Below are 21,266 nucleotides of genomic sequence, written 5' to 3' on the forward strand. Positions count from 1 at the left end.
GTTCCTGCAGCAATCTGTGTTTCTCACACACATCAGTCCCTCTCCGAGCCATGCACCATCTGTTCCTATTCTTCCTGGGTCGCCCATCTCCACACCACCTGCTGGTCGAACTCTCTCCCTCTCTCCTGCTTCCTATGGTCTCTTCCATTCAGCAGCTGGAGTAATCTTTGAAAACCACAAGCCATCTTCTTCCAAAGCTTAGCATTTATTTTTGACTTTACACTGCACATAAGCTAACGTAAAAGAAATCCCCAAGATGGCGCCTGAGGCCCAGCTGATTTGGCCCCTGTCTGCCGCCCCAGCCTTATCCTAGGCCACTTTCTCCTCAGTCACCATCTCTAGGCCCACGTCTCTCTAGTCCTAGGCATTCTGCAGTCCTCCATGGCCTCAGGGTGTCGCACATGCTTCTCTCTCACCTGAGTGTCCTCCACTGCTCGACTGACATCTTTCCTCCAAGGTTCTGGATGACATAGCCCTCCGGAAACCCTCTCTGGCATCCAAATCAGAGAAGGTCTCTTTCTCTGTTTCTCACAGATAACTCCCACTTTCCCTTTCTAGACTTTGGCACACATTTTAAATTACCCATTTTATTTGTCTACCTCACAAACACCCGTCTCTCTCATGAGGACAGGACCGTGTCTGTGGTCATGTCTGTGGTTCACCATGGATAGCCTGGGACACAGGGAGCTGTGGTGTGTGTTTGGTGACAGGAGCCAGGAAGGAACTCCCTCTTGCCACTCTCCCCAGTTTATTTGTCCTGAAAGTATGTGACTCGGCAAGAGGGTCATCTCAGAGCATGCCGGGCAGGGTGGGGCAGTGGTCAGCCCTTTGCTGACTGCATTTTGCTCTCAGCTCAGGCCTGAGCTGTCATAGGGAGGGTGGCAGGTGCCTTCCTACACCTACCTGTTCTCCAAGATGGGGTCCTGTGACGGGGATGGTGCAGGTGCTGAGGCATGTCACCAACACAGCTCTAAGGCACAGTCCCTATGCATGGCAGGTCAGCCTCTTATGTTTTTAGTTGGCTCTCCCCTAATGAATAAATGAGATTGATTTCATCTGTTTCTCCTTCTTCAAATTAACAAAATTTACCCTCAATTTGTTTAAAGAGGGGAAAGAGAGCCTGTTTCTAATTTGTTCTGATACATTTATTAAATGCAATCATCCATTTAAAAAAAAACTTAAAGATGCTAAAAACAGCAGGAAAACATTAAACTTTCAGCGGATGAAGTTTGAATCATAAAGTATGTGTCACGGGGCTCCCTCTGAAATGAGACACAACCTTGGTGACACTTGCAATTAGTCGTGAGGGGCTAGATGGAACCCAGAAGGTGGGCAGGGTGGGCGTTGCCGGGGCTCTCTCTTCCAGGAGCCAGGATTCGGGGGGATCACCTCCTGAGGACTCAGGAGGCTTTTGGGACATGGGTTTAGAGTTCCCTCTGTCTGTCCCACGTGTCCTTCTTTCTTGTCTTATTAAGAGGGAAGGAAGCTAGTGGAAAATGTTACTCACTTTTTTTGAGGATGAAACCTTTCTATTCCCTGAATCCCTTCTCCTTCCCACCCTCCCCTGCCAATCCCACCATGAATAAGCAAATGTCCCCACCCAGGAGCCCTGTGTACAGAGGGAAAGGTCCCTCTCTAATGAAGAGGATGGAACCAAAGTGTGAGCAGGGCTGGTTTCTTCGGAGACGGCTCTCCCGGGCTTGTAGACTGCTCTCTTCACGGGGGTCTCCACACGGTGACCCTGCGTAGGTGTCTGTGTCCAAACAGGCTCTTCTTGTAAGGACACTAGTCACATTCGCTGAGCATCACCCTACCTCTTTAAAGACCCTTTCTCCAAACACAGTCACATCCTGAGGTACTGAGGTTAGGACTCCAGCACATGGACTATAGGAGGGAGATAGGTTAGTCCGTGTGTGCGCGTGCACACCACACACACACACACACACACACACACTCGTGTATGGATTTCCTGTGCTGTTTTTGTGGGTCTACCCAAAGTATATTTTCACTTATAACTTGAGATATGCCCAGGGCAACATTTTCAGGCCCTGCACTGGAGAGATTCTCAACAGAGACACAGGGCGAGAGCCCACTCCCAAGAAGCCTTCTACATCAGGCCCCGGAGACAGTGAGCAGAGTCCATCAGAGCCGAAGCAGCCATGACTCTCTGGAGTCCCTCGTGCCACAGAGAGCACAGCCTCAGCTGAGAGGAGCTCTGGGAGAGTTCAGCCCTCCAGCTCTCATTCATCAGCAGCTCCAAGGGCACATGGGGGCTGAGAACCCGGCTGACATGGCGGCCTCCCTGCCACATGGGCGTGTGTGTGTGTGTGTGTGTGTGTGTGTGTGCCGCAGTCTGGCTGGGCACAAATAACAGCGCTGCCACAAAGCCTTGTAGGTTCAAACAGCAATTCTTTATTCCCGAACTCTCACCGGCACTCTACACACACTTCCCAGGAACACACTCCCTCCATCGGGCTCCGTGCGCCAATTCTTCTGGAACCCCTGGGAGAACTCAATGGAAACTCCAAAGTAGCGGGGGTGCCCGAGGCAGCAGGATCTGCCTTATTCCCCCCCACCCCCCAGGATCCGCCCTAATCCGGAGCTGCCCTAATCCTGGAGCAGGGTCACCTTTCAACCATTCCCTCTAGCAAAATGCCAGGTGTCATTCAAATTAAACTGTGGCTCTCAACATCTCCCCGCTTCTGTTTAATTAAACACCAAGCATGTGGCTTAGAGACCGTGCCTGTCTTAGGTTGTCCAATACTACATATGGTTCTTACCCGTCATCAGATGAGCTGACCTCAAGGCGTCAGCCTCCTGTCTTAGGTTGGTACCATTGTAATTGGATCTTACCCGTCATTGGCTACTGGTCCAGCATACAGCCATACTTGTGGATAGGCCTTTGCACCAGTGGGGGGGTGAGGTTCTTAGCCTCACCTCTGTGGGCACCCAAATTTGGCCTTTGCACCAGTGGGGGGGGGGTGAGGTTCTTTACCTCACCTCTGTTGGCACCCAAATTTCAGATCATCACAAGCAGAAAGGGAGGAGGGTGCCCAGCCCTGCATGGGCCTTTTGTCACTCCAGTTAAAGTGAGATAATTAGGAGACTTATAAAAATTAGAACCCCCAGTGGGAAGTGAGGGAGGCTCACAGATGGAGGAAAAATCCTACCCCAGGACAGAAGTAGGATGGGGCACATGAGATATTTTTCTGGAAATTACCATGGAAAGAGCATGCCCTTTGGCATTCTGGAACACACCTGAGAGGAGAAAACATGGCAGTGGGCATCACGGAGGGGTCATCATCCCCATGCAGGACTGAACCTGTCCTGCCCTGGGGCTTGGGTCTCTTCCACCTGCAGTAAGAATGGACTTGGTCTGGTACTCTCTCCACAGTGGGACTACCCTGGCCAATGTGGCCTTCTTTGGGCAAATGAGACTCTTGCTGTAGTCTGTTCCCATCAAAACTCATGTTGAAGTTTAATCCTCAGAGTGGGACATTAAAAGAGAGTAGAAACTTAATCTATAGTCGTTGTACAGACCCTTGTGGGGTCTTTGCAAGGTAATTAAACAAGGCCATCTGGGTGGGGCCAATGGGATACTGTAAGAGGAGGAGGGACTTGAGAACTATGTGTGATCATGTGATGCCCTGAGAGTTCCAACCAGCCAGAAGGACCTCACCAGACATGGCTACCCAATCTTGGACTTCTCAGCCTTAAGAACTATGAGCTAAATCATTTTTTCTCCTTATAAATGATCTAGTCTGTGGTATTCAGTCATAGCCACAGAAAACAGATGAAGTCACTCCTGAGTAAAGTGCGGGTCTCTGGCAGAAAGGGTTTCAGGAAAGAGCTGGGCAAATCTCCAACACTTGCTTGAAGGAACAAGGACAGTACCTTTGGTCTGACTTGAGGCTTCAGACATGGTTTCAGCCCTTTCTCTTCTGAGCCAGAGACTATAGCCCTGCAGTGCACTCTTGCTTTCTCCTCTTCTCCCTTCCTCCACCCTCCTCTAGAAAGACTGATTGCTGCTTGTGGCTTTTGGTCCTTGGGAGTAATGGCCCTTCCCATGTGGGCTAAGAAGAGGTTCACTTCCTGGAGGTTCACTTCCAGGTGGTGGAGCAAGATGGCAACTGTCTTTGTAGGCAGATACCCTCATAGGAGCTGTGGAAGCCAGGTGAAGGATCAGAGCACTTGGTTCTGACAGAACAAGAAAGGATAAATGAGGGGGTAGGAAAAGAGAAGTTTTGTGTTGCTCAATCACCCTTCTCCCAACCTTAGGGAGCATAGTGTGGAGAGAGAGAAGTGAGCCTGGGACGTGGCCTTGGAATCCACACCGTGCCTGCCACAGGAGCACTCGGCCCCGAGAAGAACCTCAGCCCCTGTTCCCAGGCCAGAACCAGAATGGAGGCTCCAGATCCACTCTGGTGACAGAGAGGAACCCCCAATCCCAGAGAGGTGGGCTCCGGTTCTAGCCTACACCACTACTGGCTGATCATAGTGACCTCAGGCCCTGAATAAACTTCAGCAGCAGAAGTGGCATGCATGTGTCCCAGGAAGACCACGTCCCACCTCACTGACATCGGTGGCTCTGGGTTTAGGTAGGACCCAGTGCCACCCTCTCCTTGGCAATCATGGGTTTCCAGCTGCAATGTTCTCAGTTTAGGGCACTTCCGAGTGCTACGATAGCTGAAGTGGTCATAGGCTTAGGGACTCTGCTAGGTGACCTGCTCTGAATATCTGGACAGGCTTTATTATTGAAATACACTTCCTAACAAAGCCAGACTGCAAAGATTGAACTCAGTACATACGTCAATGTGCAAATGCTGACTAGTGGTCACAGAATTAAGATCAATCACCATCCAACACTTGGAAAGCTGAGGCAGGAAGATCATGTCTTCGTCAGCTTTTCATTGCTGTGACAAAAATACCTGAAAAGACAACTTAGAGCCAGACATGATGGTGCACGCCTGTAATTCCAGCAACTCGGGAAGCTGAGGCAGGAGGATCATGAGTTCAAAGCCAGCTTTAGCAACTTAGTGAGACCCTGTTTTAAAATAAAAAATAAAAAAGGGCTGGGAATGTTGCTCAGTGGTTAAACACCCCTGGGTTCAATCCCTGGTTAAAGAAAAAAAAAAAAGAAGTTGGAGGAGGAAGTTTATTTTGGTCTCAGTGGTTTGCTCTGGGCCCAAGGTGAGGCAGAACATCATGGCATAAGGGTGTGGCAGAAGAAAGCCACACCGCTCAGGACAACCAGGAAGCAGAGAGAAAGAGAGCACCAAGAGCCAGGGACAGGGACAGGATCTATAATCCGCAAGGGCATGCCCCCAGTGACCTCTTCCTCCAGCCACACCCCACCTGCCCACAGTTATCACTTAGCACAGTAGTCCTTTCAAACTATGCATCCATTAAATGGATTAATCCACTGACTAGGTTATGGATTTCATCATCTAATCATTTCATCTCTGATCACTGCTCCATTGTCTCCTGAGCTTTTGGGGGACACTGCATTTTCAGATCACTTGACTCCATGAGTTTAAGATCAGCCTGGGCAGCATAGCGAGGCCCTATCTAGGAAGACAGAGAGGAAGGAGGGCTCTCCTCCATAACTAGAAAACAACCCACAAAATGGCATTAGCAAACACATACACTGTGTGAATAGATAAGTTTATGTATGTATGTGTGAGTGTTGATACAGATACAGATATGTGTGTTAGTGTAGCTATGGAGCTGTAGTAACCCCAACAGCATGCTACTGACATCAAAGTAGATATGAAGACCAGTGGAATAGAATAGAGGACACAGGGACAAAGCCACATACTTACAACCATCCATTAATTGACACAGGCACCAAAAATATTATGTTGAAGAAAAGACAGCCTTTTTAACCAATGTTGCTGAGAAAACTGGATATCCATAAATAAAAGAATTAGATCTTTTTCACCCTACATAAAATCCAAGTCAAAATGGATCAGACTTAGGAATTAGACTAGAAACTTTGCAACTGCTAAAAGAAAACATGAAGTCAATATTTCATCATATTGGTATAGGTATCACTTCCTCAACAAGACTCCCCAAACCCAAGAAAAAAAAAAAAACAAGAATCAATAAGTGGGATGGCATCAAATTAAAAGGCTTCTGCCTGGCCAAGGAAGCAATTAGGAGTGTGAAGAGAAGAGCCTACAGATAAAAAACAAACAAACAAACAAATCAGAGATGAAGAAGGAAACATTGTGACTAATAGACAGAATACAACAATCACAAGAGATTATTATGAACAGTTAAGTGTCAGCAAATTAGAAAAACCTAAAAGAAATGGATGAACTCCTAGGCACATACAACCTCACAAAACAGAGCCATGAAGAAACAGAAAACCTGCACAGACTGATAAGGAGTAAGGAGATTCCGTTGGTAATCAAATGTCTCCCATAAAGAAAAGCCCAGGATTTGATAGCTCCACTGCTAGATTCGTCCAGACAGTTAAAGAAGAAGAAATGCCAATTGCTTTTTAAAATTTTCCAAGAAGAAATAAAAAATAAATAAAAATTAAAAAGGAAGGAAATTGTTTCAAACTTATTCTAGGGACTAACACTAAAACCAGACAAGACCATGCACGTGCACATGTGTGCACACACACACCCCCACCCACAGACACACACACAGAATTACAAGTCAATGTACCTGATGTATTAGGATGCAAAAACCCTTAACAAAATGCTACTAAACCAAATTTAACAGCACATTTAAAACATTATTCACCATGACCAAGTGTAATTCATGACAGGGACACAGGAATAGTTCAATATAGGCAAACAATGTGGCACATCACATTATAATTCTGTTAAAATAATAAAAAATATAATCATTGCTCTAGTTGCAGAAAAATATTTGCCAAAATTCAACATCTCTTCACAACAAAAACTCAACAAATGAGGTACAGAAAGAATGTACCAACACAATAAAGGTCATATGACAAACCCACAGTTAACATTATACTGAATGGGAAAAGTTTTCCTCTAAAATCTTCCAGGATGCCCATTTTTACCACTTCTATTCAGCATAGACTAGAAGCCTTAGCCAGAGCAATTGGCAAGACAAAGAAATAAAGGGCATGCAAATTGGGAAGAAGGAAGTTAAATTGTTCCTGTTTGTAGATGACATGTTCTTACATGTAGAAAATCCGTAAGACTTCACTAAAAAAAAAAAAAAAAAAAAAAAAAAAAAACTATTTTGATTCATAAATGAGCTCAGTAGAGTTACAGGAGACAAAATCAGCATACAAAACCAGTATCATTTCCATATGTTAAAAGTGAACTATCTGAAAAAGAAAATTTCATTTACAATAGTTTAAAAAATCCCTAGAAATAAATTTAACCGAAGAGATGAAAAGCTTCTATAACGAAAAGTGTAAAGCATTGATGAAAGCAATTGAGGAATATTCCAAAAGATGGAAAGATATCTTGTGTTCTTGAGTTGAAAGAATTAATATTGTTAAAATGATCCTACACTTCCCAAAGGGATCTACAGATTAAATGCAATATGTATCAGAATTCCAACATCATTCTTGACAGAAATAGACAAAGCAATCTGAAATTTGTATGGAACTGCAAAAGACCTTGACTAGTCAGAGCAATCTTAGCCAAAAGAAGTAATGCTGGATACATGTCAGTACAGGACTTGAAACTACATTGCAAATCTATAATGACCAAAACAGCAGGATTCTGACATAAAAACAGACATGGACCAGTGACTTGGAACAGAGAGTCCAGAAGTAAATCCACACACTTACAGCCAACTGATTTTCAACAAAGGTGCCAAAAGCACACATTTGAGAAAACACAATCTACTCAGTAAATGGTATTGGGAAAGCTGAGTGTCCACATTCAGAACAATAAAATTAGACCCTTATTTCTCACCATGTAAAAATTGGTTACAATTGATTAAAGACTTAAATATGAGACCCCAAACCATAAAGCTACAAGAAGAAAATGGGAAATACCTTAATATCTTGATCCACCATGACCTGCCAGGCTGTCCCTTCTCTGGGCTCGCTCTGCCGTGCTGGTTTGTGAACCCTTGTGGAGGTCTCCTCTGACTGTATCTCTATGCTCTGTCATGTCCTCCTCCTCCTGGAACAGTCTATGGCTCCCTTCCACTCAGAGCTGCTCAGTTGTTTCTGGTCCACCCCCTTCTTCCTCCTCCACCCTGCCAACTCCTGTTTCCATCTTGTACTTCCAATTTCTAACCTAAGCCTTTTGTTGGGGTCATTCTTTCTTAGGCAATCATTTACCTCTACACTGTGAGGTTGGATGCTGATTTATTATCTTTATTTTCCTTTTGTTTTTGTTTTCTATGATTTTTTTTGGACACTGCTTATGTATTGTTATTTTTAGAAATAATAATTTTTTAAAAACTTCCTGTTTAATTAAAAAAATGACAGCCTGGCATGGTGGCCCACACCTATAATCCCAGCAATTCAGGAGGCTGAGGCAGGAGGATCACAAGTTCAAGGGCAACCTCAGCAACTTAGTGAGGCCCTAAGCAATATAGCAAGACCCTGTCTCAAATCAAAAAATAAAAAGGGCTGGGGATTTGGTTCAGTGCCTCTGGGTTTAATCCCTAGTACCCTACCCCAAATGACAGATTCTCTCTCTCTTTCTCTCTCTCTCTCTCTCTCACACACACACACACACACACACACACACACACACACACACTTTTTATAGTCATTTGTCCCCAAAGAATGTGAGGCTCAGAATTAGAATTGAAGTCCCTTGGGAAGAGGGCTACAAGTCCCCATTCAGGAGCTTCCCACAGCCTGGAGCTTCCTCTAAATTCATACATACACTCACCCAAACCACAGAGTCCTGGACTTTCTGAGCCTGATTAGTTTCTAAAGGAGTCACCGCAGATGTCCCAGGATTTAGACTTCAGTGAGGCTGGGCCTTCTGGGCCTATTCTTTTTTGGGGAGAGGGGGATACCCAGGATTGACCCAGGGATTCTTAACGACTGAGCCACCTCTCCAGTCCTTTTTATTTTTTATTTCTATTAGATCTCACCAAGGTGCTGAGGGCCTCCCTAAGTTGCTGAGGCTGGCTTTGAACTTGCAATCCTCCTGCCTTAGCACTCTGAGATGCTGGGATGACAGGCATGCACCACCATGCCTGGCTTTCTGGGCCTATTTTAAGGAAATTAGATGGTAAACACATCCTTGGCAATTTTGGGAGATTGAAGCCACGTGCCACCCACTGCCACTGCTGCCTCACACATATGGGAGTTTGGTTTTCTCTGCTCTTTCATTTCCATTTACCTGAAAGCTCTCTGAGGGTCTTCATCCTGTTGCCTCGGCTCCCAAGAGCCACAGAGTCCAGAATCTTCCCCCAGTCTTTCTTGACCTTTGAACTAGTCAAGGGTTTCACAGTGGAATTCTACTGTGACTAGAATAAACTATGTGGCATTGAAGACCTGGTAGGAGACAAACTGTGCCCCAGGCTGTCAGGGCTGGTCTTCTTCTAGCCTGTTGGTGGGGGCTGGTTCTGCGTCCTTTGACTAGAGTGTTCCTCCAGTCATTTTGAAACCCTGGTCACCTGGTTTCCTGGGCAGTGACAGATAATAACCAGAAGAACCTGCTGCCCTTTCCTGCATGGGGGACAGAGGAGCAACACCCATTGTTTCTTCAACATTATGATGTGGAGTGTTAGCAGCTGTGATTCTTAGTGTAACTACCACTTCTCAGCTCTGAGGTGTTGGACTTAGTGCTCCTTTTTTTCCACATTGGAACTAGATGATTCTAGAACATTCCAGCACCTCTTCTGAACCTTACTTTCTTCATCTGGAAAGTGGGGGTGACATCCCTTTCACAGGGCTGCTTTGAGGATGGAGAGGAGGAGGTGAAGTGAATGAGCCCCCCACCCTGCATGGGATGTGAGGGGACTCTGGCCTTGGGGTGGGCACAGAGGCAGGAGGATGTGCAGTTGGAACCTGATTTCTTGTGGTTTCCTGATAAGGGGAGGAGCCCTTGGCTGTGGAGGGCAGGTAGGGAGGGGGAGGTAGAGCTTCTCCAGGTTGGAGTCTTACTGATTATTTATAGAATCAGCTTAACCTCATGAAAGCAATTAAGAATTCTGGTGGCCTTCTGAAGACTCCTTTGCTTCTGTCACCACAGGAGCTTAACACTGTCCAGTTGTGATGCTGAGGAACATAAGGGAAGGGCCAGGCCTTAGAGGGCTTTCCTCCTGGCAGGCAGCAGGGCTGACCCTCACAGGTTCTCAGGGCTCTGAGGGCAGCAGGACCCTGGAAGTTCAGGCTTCCGTAACTCCTGTGCCCATTTTCAGCAACAAAGCAGGTCCCCCAGGCAGTAGGTCCCTGAGGCTCAGATCTATGAACTGCCCTGTGAGCACCCTTCTGTGAGTTTCTGTATCCTCTGTGGCTGGACAATTTTAATAGGGGTGGAATTTGACATTCTTTTTTTTAATTTAATTTAATTTAATTTTTTATTGATTGTTCAGAACATTACAAAGCTCTTGACATATCATATTTCATACATTTGATTCAAGTGGGTTATGAACTCCCCTTTTTACCCCGTATACAGACTGCAGATTCACATCGGTTCCACATCCACTTTTTTACATACTGCCATACTAGTGTCTGTTGTATTCTGCTGCCCTTCCTATCCTCTACTATCCCCCCTCCCCTCCCCTCCCCTCCCCTCCCATCTTCTCTCTCTACCCCCTCTACTGTAATTCATTTCTCTCCCTTGTTTTTTTCCCTTTCCCCTCACTTCCTCTTATATGTAATTTTGTATAACAATGAGGGTCTCCTTCCATTTCCATGCAATTTCCCTTCTCTCTCCCTTTCCCTCCCACCTCTCATCCCTGTTTAATGTTAATCTTTTTCTCATGCTCTTCCTCCCTGCTCTGTTCTTAGTTGCCCTCCTTATATCAAAGAAGACATTTGGCATTTGATTTTTAGGGATTGGCTAGCTTCACTTAGCATAATATGCTCTAATGCCATCCATTTCCTGCAAATGCCATGATTTTGTCATTTTTAGTGCTGAGTAATACTCCATTGTGTATAAATGCCACATTTTTAATCCATTCATCTATTGAAGGGCATCTAGGTTGGTTCCACAGTCTAGCTATTGTGAATTGTGCTGCTATGAACATCGATGTAGCAGTATCCCTATAATACGCTCTTTTAAGGTCTTCAGGGAATAGTCGGAGAAGGGCAATTGCTGGGTCAAATGGTGGTTCCATTCCCAGCTTTCCCAGGAATCTCCATACTGCTTTCCAAATTGGCTGCACCAATTTGCAGTCCCACCAGCAATGTACAAGTGTACCCTTTTCCCCACATCCTCACCAGCACTTGTTCTTGTTTGACTTCAGAATGGCTGCCAATCTTACTGGAGTGAGATGGTATCTTAGGGTGGTTTTGATTTGCACTTCTCTGACTGCTAGAGATGGTGAGCATTTTTTCATGTACTTGTTGATTGATTGTATGTCCTCCTCTGAGAAGTGTCTGATCAGGTCCTTGGCCCATTTGTTGATAGGGTTATTTGTTTCCTTATTGTTTAATTTTTTGAGTTCTTTGTATACTCTGGATATTAGGGCTGTATCTGAAGTGTGAGGAGTAAAGATTTGTTCCCAGGATGTAGGCTCCCTATTTACCTCTCTTATTGTTTCTCTTGCTGAGAAAAAACTTTTTAGTTTGAGTAATTCAGAGCCACTGTGCTACCTGCAGATAGATGCTCCTGGGAGAAGTAACAGGACAATCACTGCTGATCTGACTGACAGTGTTTTATGGAAGCAGATCTGGACATTGGGCAAGGCTCTGGAGATTTTTTGGGGGAGAACACCAAGCTAAAGGAGAGTGGAGAGGCTGGGAGGGGGGCAGAGACAAGCTTGGCCTCCTTCACTGTTCGCCTGGGCCTAACCCTGTGTTCTCTTGAGTGGGCAGTTCTTTGTGTGAGGAAACACTTAACACTTTGAAAATGAGCAGTGGGCTGCTGCCATTGCAGTAAGGATCTCAGGAAGTTAAAAAAGAACAACTAGCCACAGTGCAAATTTATGGTGCAGAATAGTTTAATGATGTCACCATGCAAGTGGCAATTTAAGATTTTTATGTGGCCTCCCAAGAATTTTTGTTGGTCTATTTGCCAACTTTTAGAAAGTTGTATAAAGTCACATGTGGGGGGTGCTATTTGCCTGTATATGGTAGGGTATAATCACTGATACCTTGCTATGTATTAGAATTCATAGTATTTGGAAGAGAGAGGAATATCAGTATCCCTTATTGAGATTCTTTTGAAAAATATGACATGATAATTTTAAAATGCTTTTTACTATAGATGAAGACAATATGCAAAATAGTATTTGTGAATCAAAAGTTAATGTGATGGATCAAAATTCTTACAGTGGTTATCATGATTAGAAAAAATATGGCTATTTTATTACTTTCAACTTTCTGCATTTTTCCCCCCCAAAGGAGATCAGTAGAGTGGAGGAAGGGGACAATGGGGAGGCAGGAGGGAAGGGAGAGAGGGAGGAAATGCTGGGGATGATGTTAGTCAAATCACGTTGTTATATTGTGTGCGTGTGCAAATGTGTGACAGTGAATCTCACTGTTATGTGAAACTATAATGCACCAATAAAAATATAGAAAAATTAATTTTCTGCATTTTTAATTTCAAAGAAAGTGTTAATCCTGTATAATGATGGGATTGCAAATTTAAAATGTGTTTCTTATTTTATTTCTTCTGCAATAGGGCTACATGATGGAAAACCGAATCTCAGACTTGAAGTGTGATGCAGATGTGTTTGTAACTTTCGAAGGCGACAATGTTGTCATGCTTCAGGTAAGGTTCAGGAAATGTTTATTCATTTTAAACAGCATAATTTTGAAGTTCAAGAGTTATCCAGCAATCTGTAGTGCTTCACATGTTTTATCTTCATCTGATGTCTTTATTTAATTGGCAGGTGTTTTCCTGTTAGGTACTTGATGTTTGCAGTAGCTGAACAGTGGATTAGATCATTGCTCTCAGCTTATCTTCAATGTTGAATTATATTTTTTGGTTTCAGAGAACTACTCGTATGTATTAAGTCAGATTTTTCTACTAAGAAGGCTCTTCCAAAGGAATATGGAAGCCCTCAAAGATGAACAGGAAAAGGACATAAGATATCAAATTGCAAAAGGAGGGGACGGAACAACCTCACTAGTGATGAAAGAAATGTATCTTAGGAAAAATTGCAACACTGTTTTCTTTTCTCTGTCATATTGACTCATCCTCAAAAGCATATTGAAGCCCCATTGTTGGTGAGGGCACAGGGGGTCTCCTTGCATGTTGCTATTGGGCTGGGTATAATTTTACTCCTGGGACTCCACCCTAAAGTAATAATCCTAAATACAGCAAGACTTCAGGTACATTCTCACCAGTACATTATTTATGACAGCAATAATGCTAGAATCCAAATTTTCAACAATAGCAAAGTGATTTTATAAATCATGTTCTGACCACTCAGTGGGGAGTTCTATAGCCTTTAAAATTGAACTGTTTGTAACAGAAATTAAAAACTTATGGTACATAAAATGATATAAAATAGTACATGGAATGTGATCAAAACTTTGTGTTTTTAAACAAGAATGGGGACTTCTGGTCCACCAAGATGGACTAGCCCCATTCCTCACATCTTCCCTCTCAACCATTAGAAGACCTGTATGTAAAACAGCAAACCAGCAGGGAGACCGAAAGGGGAAAGGGAGACGGCAGCTTCCAGGGTACTTCAGAATTTGAGGAATGGAGAGATAATAATTGATTTGGGTTTCCTTGTTGCCTCCCATATATCTCAGTCAAGGTACATATCTCCTGGATTTTTAACAAGTGCCAACAAAATATACTCCAAGAGGAAGCCTGCTCCCCCTAGCTGAAGGACCAGGAAGATGGAGGCCTACCAGAAAATCATGTTGGCAATATCCACTGGACATCAGTTAGATAGAAGAAAAAACCTAACTACTTTCCCAATCCTACCCTTCCAACAATTTCAGCAGGTCCAGCTGGGAGCTGATCTTCTGTCTCACCCCTGACCCACCAAAGTCAGCAGAACCAGGTGGTAGCAATCCTGTTTCTCCACCCAGTGGTGTTGGTGGGTCTGAGTAGGGAGCTAATCTTCCCTCTTGCTCCTGGTGGCAGCAGGAAGTGCTCAGCCTCTCTGATCATGGAATGTCAGCAGGATTTTCTGGTGAACCAAGTTTCTACATCCACCATTCAGGTGATATAAGGTGGAACTAGTCACCATTATGCTTCAGCTGTTGGTTTACTCCTGGGACTCCACCCTAAAGTAATAATCCTAAATATAGCAAGACTTTAGGTGCATTCTCACCTGCTGTCTCCCTTTCCCCTTTCAGTCTCCCTGCTGGTTTGCTGGTGTCAGGCAGGGTCCAGGGGGGGAGCAGAGTCCCAACCTCTACCTGACATCTTAGACTGAACCAGGAATAAGTAGGGGGTAGTTGACAGTTTATATTCTCTCCCTCCCTGGTGGTAGTTGGCCCACCAAGGAGCTGACACCCCATGCAGCAATAAGAATCCAAACAAGACAGTGTGACCAGAGCTGGTAGATATTGTCATCCTTCCCTCTCATTCTTCCCAGGCTCCAAAGGGGTCACATGAGAAGCTGAGCCACAATTTCACTTGACATCAATAGAATGAAGTGATTTTCTTTCCCCTCTGGGCTTCAGCAGAAGTCTCTCTCCTCACCCAGCCTTAACAAGGCATAATGGGGTGGTGGGAGATGGCGGTAACTGGCATTCTGACTCCTCCCCCCCACCCACCTGTATCATCAGGGCCAAGTGTAGGCTGAATTGTCGGCCACATGCAGACAGGGCAAGTTCCTGCTCTGCTTTTGCCAGGGCGCTGTTGGAGAGACCCAGTAGAAAGAGGGACATTCTACTAACCCAAGATTGAATAGAATCTCATAATGCAATATGCATAGAGCCTGATGCAATTTTAAAAACTCACCTGTCATTACAAATAATCAAGAAATTTACAACTTAAATGAGAAAACCAACAGATACTGACATGGAGAAAAATCAGATCTTGGAATTATATGACAAGAATTTTAAAGTCCTTATGATAGAAGTGCTCAGATGATAATAACATATGCATCTGAAACAAATAGAAACAATATAAACAGAAATATAGGATAGTTGAAAGGGGCGCCAAATACAAATTATAGAATTGAAAAATAAAATAACTGAAATAATAAGTTTGCAGAATGACCCCAGAAATAGAGTAGAGAAGACAGAGAATGGAATCCATGAACTTGAGGGAAGATCAATAGAATTTACCCAATCCAAATAACAGAGAACTTAGAAATGAACAGGATCTTAGGGACCTGTATAACAATAGCAAAAGAACTGGCATTTGGTGGTTCCATTCTCAGTCTTTTGAGGTATCTCCATACTGCTTTCCAAAACAATTGTACCAATTTTCAGTCCCACCAGCAATGTTTAAGTGTACCTTTTCCCCCATATCCTCACCAACATTTATTATTATTTGTATTCTTTATGATCATCATTCTGACTTGAGTGAGATAAAATCTCAGAATAGTTTCAATTTGCATTTCTCTGATTGCTAAAGATGTTAAACATTTTTTTTCATATACTTGTTGGCCATTTGTATTTCTTCTTTTCAGAAATGTCTATTTAAATATTTTACCCAATTAATGATTAGATTTTCTGTGTTTTTTGTTTGTTTGTTTGTTTATTGTTAAAGTTTTTGAGTTCTTTATATATTCTGAATATCAATCCTCTGTCAGAAGAGTAGCTGACAAAACTTTCTCCTATTCTCTAGGCTCTTTTCCACACTCTTAGTTGTTTTCTTTGTGTTACAGAAGCTTTTTTATTTTATGCCATTCCATCAGCTCTCCCACTCCTTGGTATTTATCCAAAAGAACTAAAATCAGCACACTACAATGATACATGTATATCAGGGTTTATGGTAATGCAATGGTCGAGTTATGGAACCAGCCTTGATGCCTGTCCACAGACAAATGGGCAAAGAAAATATAGTGTATATGTTCAATGAAGTTTTATTCAGCCATAAAGAGGAATGAAATTAGTCATATTCAGGTAAATAGATGAAACTAGAAAACATCAAACTAAGTGAAATAAGCCAGCCTCAGAAAGTCAAAAGTCAAATATTTTGTTTCATATGTGGAAACTGGAGAGAAAGAGAGAGAATTTTAAAATGGGAATCTCATGAAAATAGAAGAGAAATCAATAAAGTAAAGGAAGAGGATCAAGAAGGAGGGAGGAGGGGCTGGATTAGCTCAGTGGTAGAGCAAAAGGCCCTGGGTTCAATCCTTAGCACGACATAAACAATTAAAAATAAAGTTATTTTTTTAAAAAAGAAGGAGGATGGAGGAGTATTGGGGAATGAAACTTCCAAATGATGCTATATCTGTGTATAAGCATACTATAATGGATCCATATATAAATATACACTACCTAAAATAATAGAAGAGAAATCAGTAGAGTATAGGAAGCAGATCTGGAGGAGGAAAGAGGGATGGGAAAGGGAAGGCACTGGGGAAGGAGATCGATTGAGTTATGTGCATGTATGAATCACTGTTATGGATAAGAATAATGCACCAATAAAAAAGAGAACTAGTGTTTGTAGTATCAATCTCAGAGAGGAAAGAAGGACCAAGGATGAACAAGAACTCAAGGAAATAAAGCCCTAAAACATCCCAAATTTGTTGAAATATATACAACTGTAGAACCAAGCAATAAATGGACCCCAAAAAGATCAAACCTAAGAAATTCACTCCAAGACATGTCATAATTAAACTCATTTAAACTCAAAACCAAAGTTTGAGTTTCTATTCAAAAGTAGATAAAAAGAAATGATGCATTATAGGGGACATCAATTCAAGTGGCAGCAGATTTCTCATATGAAACCATGGAGGCCAGAAGAAAGTGGCACAACATTTTCAATTACTGCAAAAAAAAAAAAAAAAAAAAAAAAAGGAAAAAAAAAGAACCATCAGTGAAAAATTCTGTATGATGAAAATATATTTCCAGATTGAAGGAGAGATAAAGACATTGCCATATTAAGGAATGCAAAGAGAATTTGTTGCTGGCAAATCTGCTCTTAAAAATGTAGCTAATGGAGATAAGCATGTAGCTCTGTGGTAGAATGATTACCTAGCACAAGAGAGGCCCTGAGTTCCAGCACCACATATGCATGCACACACACACACACACACACACTAGTCAAAGAAAGTTCTCTAGAGAAAAAAGGAAATGATGATGGAAGAAGGCTTAGAACTTCCAAAAGAATAGAAGAACAGTGAAATGGATAGGGGTAAATATAATATACTGTCCCTTCTTGTAATTAGGTTTATAAATTATATTTGATGTTTGAGACAATAATTATAACACCCTTTGATATATTGTTCAATGTATATAGAGAAAATACTTCTGAAAATCATATTTTAAAAGTGAGAGTATAAAGAACCCTACGTGGAAATAAAATTTCTGAGGGGAAAAGAGAATGTAACCAATGATTGGAGACTTCAACATATCACTCTCAGCAGCTGACAGAACTACCAGATAGAAAATCAGAAAAGAAGTGGATACACTGAACACATTTGAGCAACAGGACTTAATTAACATGGACAGAACAGTTCACCTAACAAGAGCAGAATGGGTGTTTTGCAAGCACTCAAGGAACATTCACCAAGATAAACTATATCCTGAGCTATGAAATAAACCTTAAAAAATTTTAAAAAATGATGTGGAATATATTTTCTGACCATAATAGAATGAAACTAAAATTAATAACCAAAGATAAAAGAAATGTTTCCAAATACATAGAAATGAAGAAAAACATTTTTAAAAATCCTGAGGTCAAAAAGAAAGTCTCAAAGGAACTTTAAAAATACATATAAGTGAGTAAAAATTATGACACAACATATCAAAATATATGGGATACAGATAAAGCTGTGTTGAGAGGGAAGTTCATAGCACCAAAGGCTTACTTTAGAGAATAGGAAAGGTCTCAAGCCAGTCATCTGAGTTTCTGCTTCAAGAAAATAGTGAATAAAGAACAAAATAAGTACAAACTAAGAACATGAAAGGGTATAATATAGATATGAGCATAGATTCATGAAATTGAAAGCAGGGGACTAGTAGGGGAAATGTATGAAACAAAACAGGTTCTTTCAGAGGAAAAAAATCAATAGAGTTGATAGCACTCTAAAAAGAATGATAAAGATAAAAAGTTTCAAATCACCAATGTCAGAAGTGTAATAGTATATATTGTTAGAGTTCATATAGTCGTTAAAAGAATAATGAGAGAATATTAGACAGTAACATTTGTAAATTTGATAACTTAGAAGAAATTTTGAGATTCCTCAAAAGCCACCAACCACTCAAACTTAACAATGTTGAAATCAGCAACCTGAACAGGTCTGTAATATTAAAGTAATTCAATTTTAATAATGACAGAAAAACTTCTGAAGAAATCCTCAGACCTAGGTTTAGTTGGAGAATTCTAGCCAACATTTAAGATATTTCAAACAGTCTCCTCCAGAAAATAGGAAAGAACACTTCTGAGGTCATTTTAGGGGCTGGAATTGCCCTTGATCCTAAAACTAGACAAAGACAGTACGAAAAAGGCAAAACTACATACCAATATCTCTCATAAACTTAGATACAGAAATCCTCAACAACACATTAGCAAGTTGAATCTGGCAGTGTATAAAATGAAATATATACACTATAATCTGGGAAAATTTATTTCTGATATGCAAAGTTGCCTCAATAAATGCAATTTATTCTATCAATAGATTAAAAAAGAAAAAATTATATGATAGCTCTATACAGAAAAAAAATTGACAAAACCCAACAATCTTTCATGATTAAAAACTCTTAGTAAACTAGGAAGCAAGGGAATTTCCTCAATCTAATAAAATTATGTATAAAACTTATAACTAATATCATGGTTAGTAGTAGAACACTGAATAATTTACTTCCAAAGTCAGGAAAAAGGCTCAAAAGTTGACTATTACCATGTCATTCAACATAGTGCTGGGAATCTTAGTTGCAATAAGGCGGGAAAAATAAAATACGAAATTAGAAAGGAAGAAAAATTTTTAAAAATCCCTATTTGCCAATTACACAGTTATCTACTTGGAAAATCCCAAAGAATGTTCAAAAAGACTACCAGAACTTACTGAGTTCAGCAAGATTCAGAATAAAGATTGATATACAAAAATTAATTGATTTTCTATATACTAAACATGAACATATGGAAAATGAAATTTAAAATACAATACCATTTACAATTGTTCCAAAGAAAATGAAATTCCTAATTATAAATCTAACACAACAAGTATAAGATTTATATGCTGAAAATCACAACACCTGCTAAATGATGTCAAAGAAGACCTAAATAGATGGAAAGACATACTATGTTCATGGATTAGAAAACTCTGCATGGGAAAGATGTCAGTACTCTTCATATCTATAGATTTAATGTAATTTCTGTCAAAATTACAAAATAAGATTATTGTGGACAAGTTTATTCTAAAATTTACATGGAAAAGCACAAGACTTAAAATAGCTAAAATAAAATTCTGAAAAATAAGAATCAAGTAAGATGAATTACTCTATCAAACATTGAGACTCATTAGATAACTATAGCAATCCATATGGTATATGGTGAAGAGATAAACACACAGATAAATGGAAGAGAAATTTCTGGGCCCCCAGAAATGGGCCCATAAAAATGGGACTTATTGATTTTTTTAAAATGAGAAGCAATTCAATAGAAGAAAGACAGTATTTTCAACAAGTAATACTGAATTAATTGGATACCCTGAGACAATAAAATGAACCTCAATCTAAGTCTCACACGTTATTAAAAATTAACTCAAAATGGATTATTGACTTAAATGCAACTTGTGAAATTTTAGAACTTTTTAAAAAACTGTAGAAAAGAATTCTTGAGACCAGGAGCTTAAAAAAAAAAAGCTATTTTAAACCTGACATTGGAAATATAGTTCATAACTAGAAAAATTGATAAACTGAACTTCATCAAAACTTAAACTTTTGTCCTGTGAAAGACTCTACGAACTTTCTACTGTTGAATTTTGAGAGTTCTTTATATATGCTAGACCCAAGTCCTCTGTTGGACATGTCATTGGCAAATATGTTCTCCCTGCCTTACTTTTCTTTGATTAATTCCTAGAGAGTCGAAAGCATGGAATACAATTGATTGATGAATTCAGGGGGATGTAGCTGGAGGTAAAGTTATTTCTCTTGGCCTTTATCTGAAGAGATGTTGGACCCAGGAACTGTCCAATAGCAGGTCTGCAGTTTGCCACATCCAAGCACCTGACTGCAGGAAGTGCATCTGCCACAGCTCCTGACACCTGCTGTGGGTAGAACACTCAAGCCCAGGGAGGGCTTAGGCACTTCGAGACCAAGATCCCTAGGTGCATTCACTTAGAGATGGGGGGTGTGAATCAGCCTGTTGGTTGTCATCAGTGGACACACACTGTATGCCCTGCGGTGCTCCCAAAGTTTTCAAGCCACTTGGCATCCAGAATCAATGCCAGTACCATGGCAGGGCTGTACCATGCCACAGCCTGCACCATTCAGCTGCCCTTATTTTTATATATTGGGATCCACCCACCCTAGAGAGGCTGCCGTTCTCTGTCCTGGATTCTGCTTTGGCTCTCCTAGCTGAAGTCAAGAGGGGAACATGAGAAGACTAAAGGCAGAAAATAGCGAGTGAGTTTCACAGTATTCTGGTATTACCTACAGGGCTTGCACATCTTACCCTGAAGTGAAACTCTTGCAGTCCTAGAGCTCCTAGTGATGTTGGGGTTGCTGGTCCAAGACGGGGAAGATGTGTTTTCCATTTCCTGCAGGCTTTCTTTTAAGCCAAATAGAAGGTTTTCTGACCCTTCCATTATTTCCCAGGGCAGAGGCTGTAAGCCTTTGGTGAAATTTAATTACATCCTCCACCAAATCCAATTATGACCTACACCCATGAAATCCCATTATAAATTTATTTTGCTTCATTAGAGATACATCAAGACAGGTTCTCTCCTAATCCTTTCTGGCAGATCTCCTAAAGAATGTTACTCAGAGGCTTTGCACATATTGTTCATCACCCTGCAGTGCACATAAGCAAAAATGCAAATGACCTACTGTTAACTTACTTAATGACCAAGCGGGGGCAACTTCTTGCTGCCTGGTCAGA

At 41.5% G+C, this 21,266-nt stretch overlaps 1 protein-coding gene across 1 annotated transcript in view; it reads left to right on the forward strand.

Moving 5' to 3' along the window:
• Positions 1-21,266, forward strand: part of Acoxl (acyl-CoA oxidase like) — a 203,921-nt gene that overhangs the window by 54,648 nt on the left and 128,007 nt on the right. Inside the window, exon 4 of the mRNA XM_077792061.1 lies at positions 12,762-12,851. Coding sequence (XP_077648187.1) covers positions 12,762-12,851 — 90 coding nt within the window. The remainder of the gene's footprint in view (positions 1-12,761; positions 12,852-21,266) is intronic.

The sequence above is a fragment of the Urocitellus parryii genome, chromosome 12, assembly GCF_045843805.1.
Source record: "Urocitellus parryii isolate mUroPar1 chromosome 12, mUroPar1.hap1, whole genome shotgun sequence".
Lineage (NCBI taxonomy): Eukaryota > Metazoa > Chordata > Mammalia > Rodentia > Sciuridae > Urocitellus > Urocitellus parryii.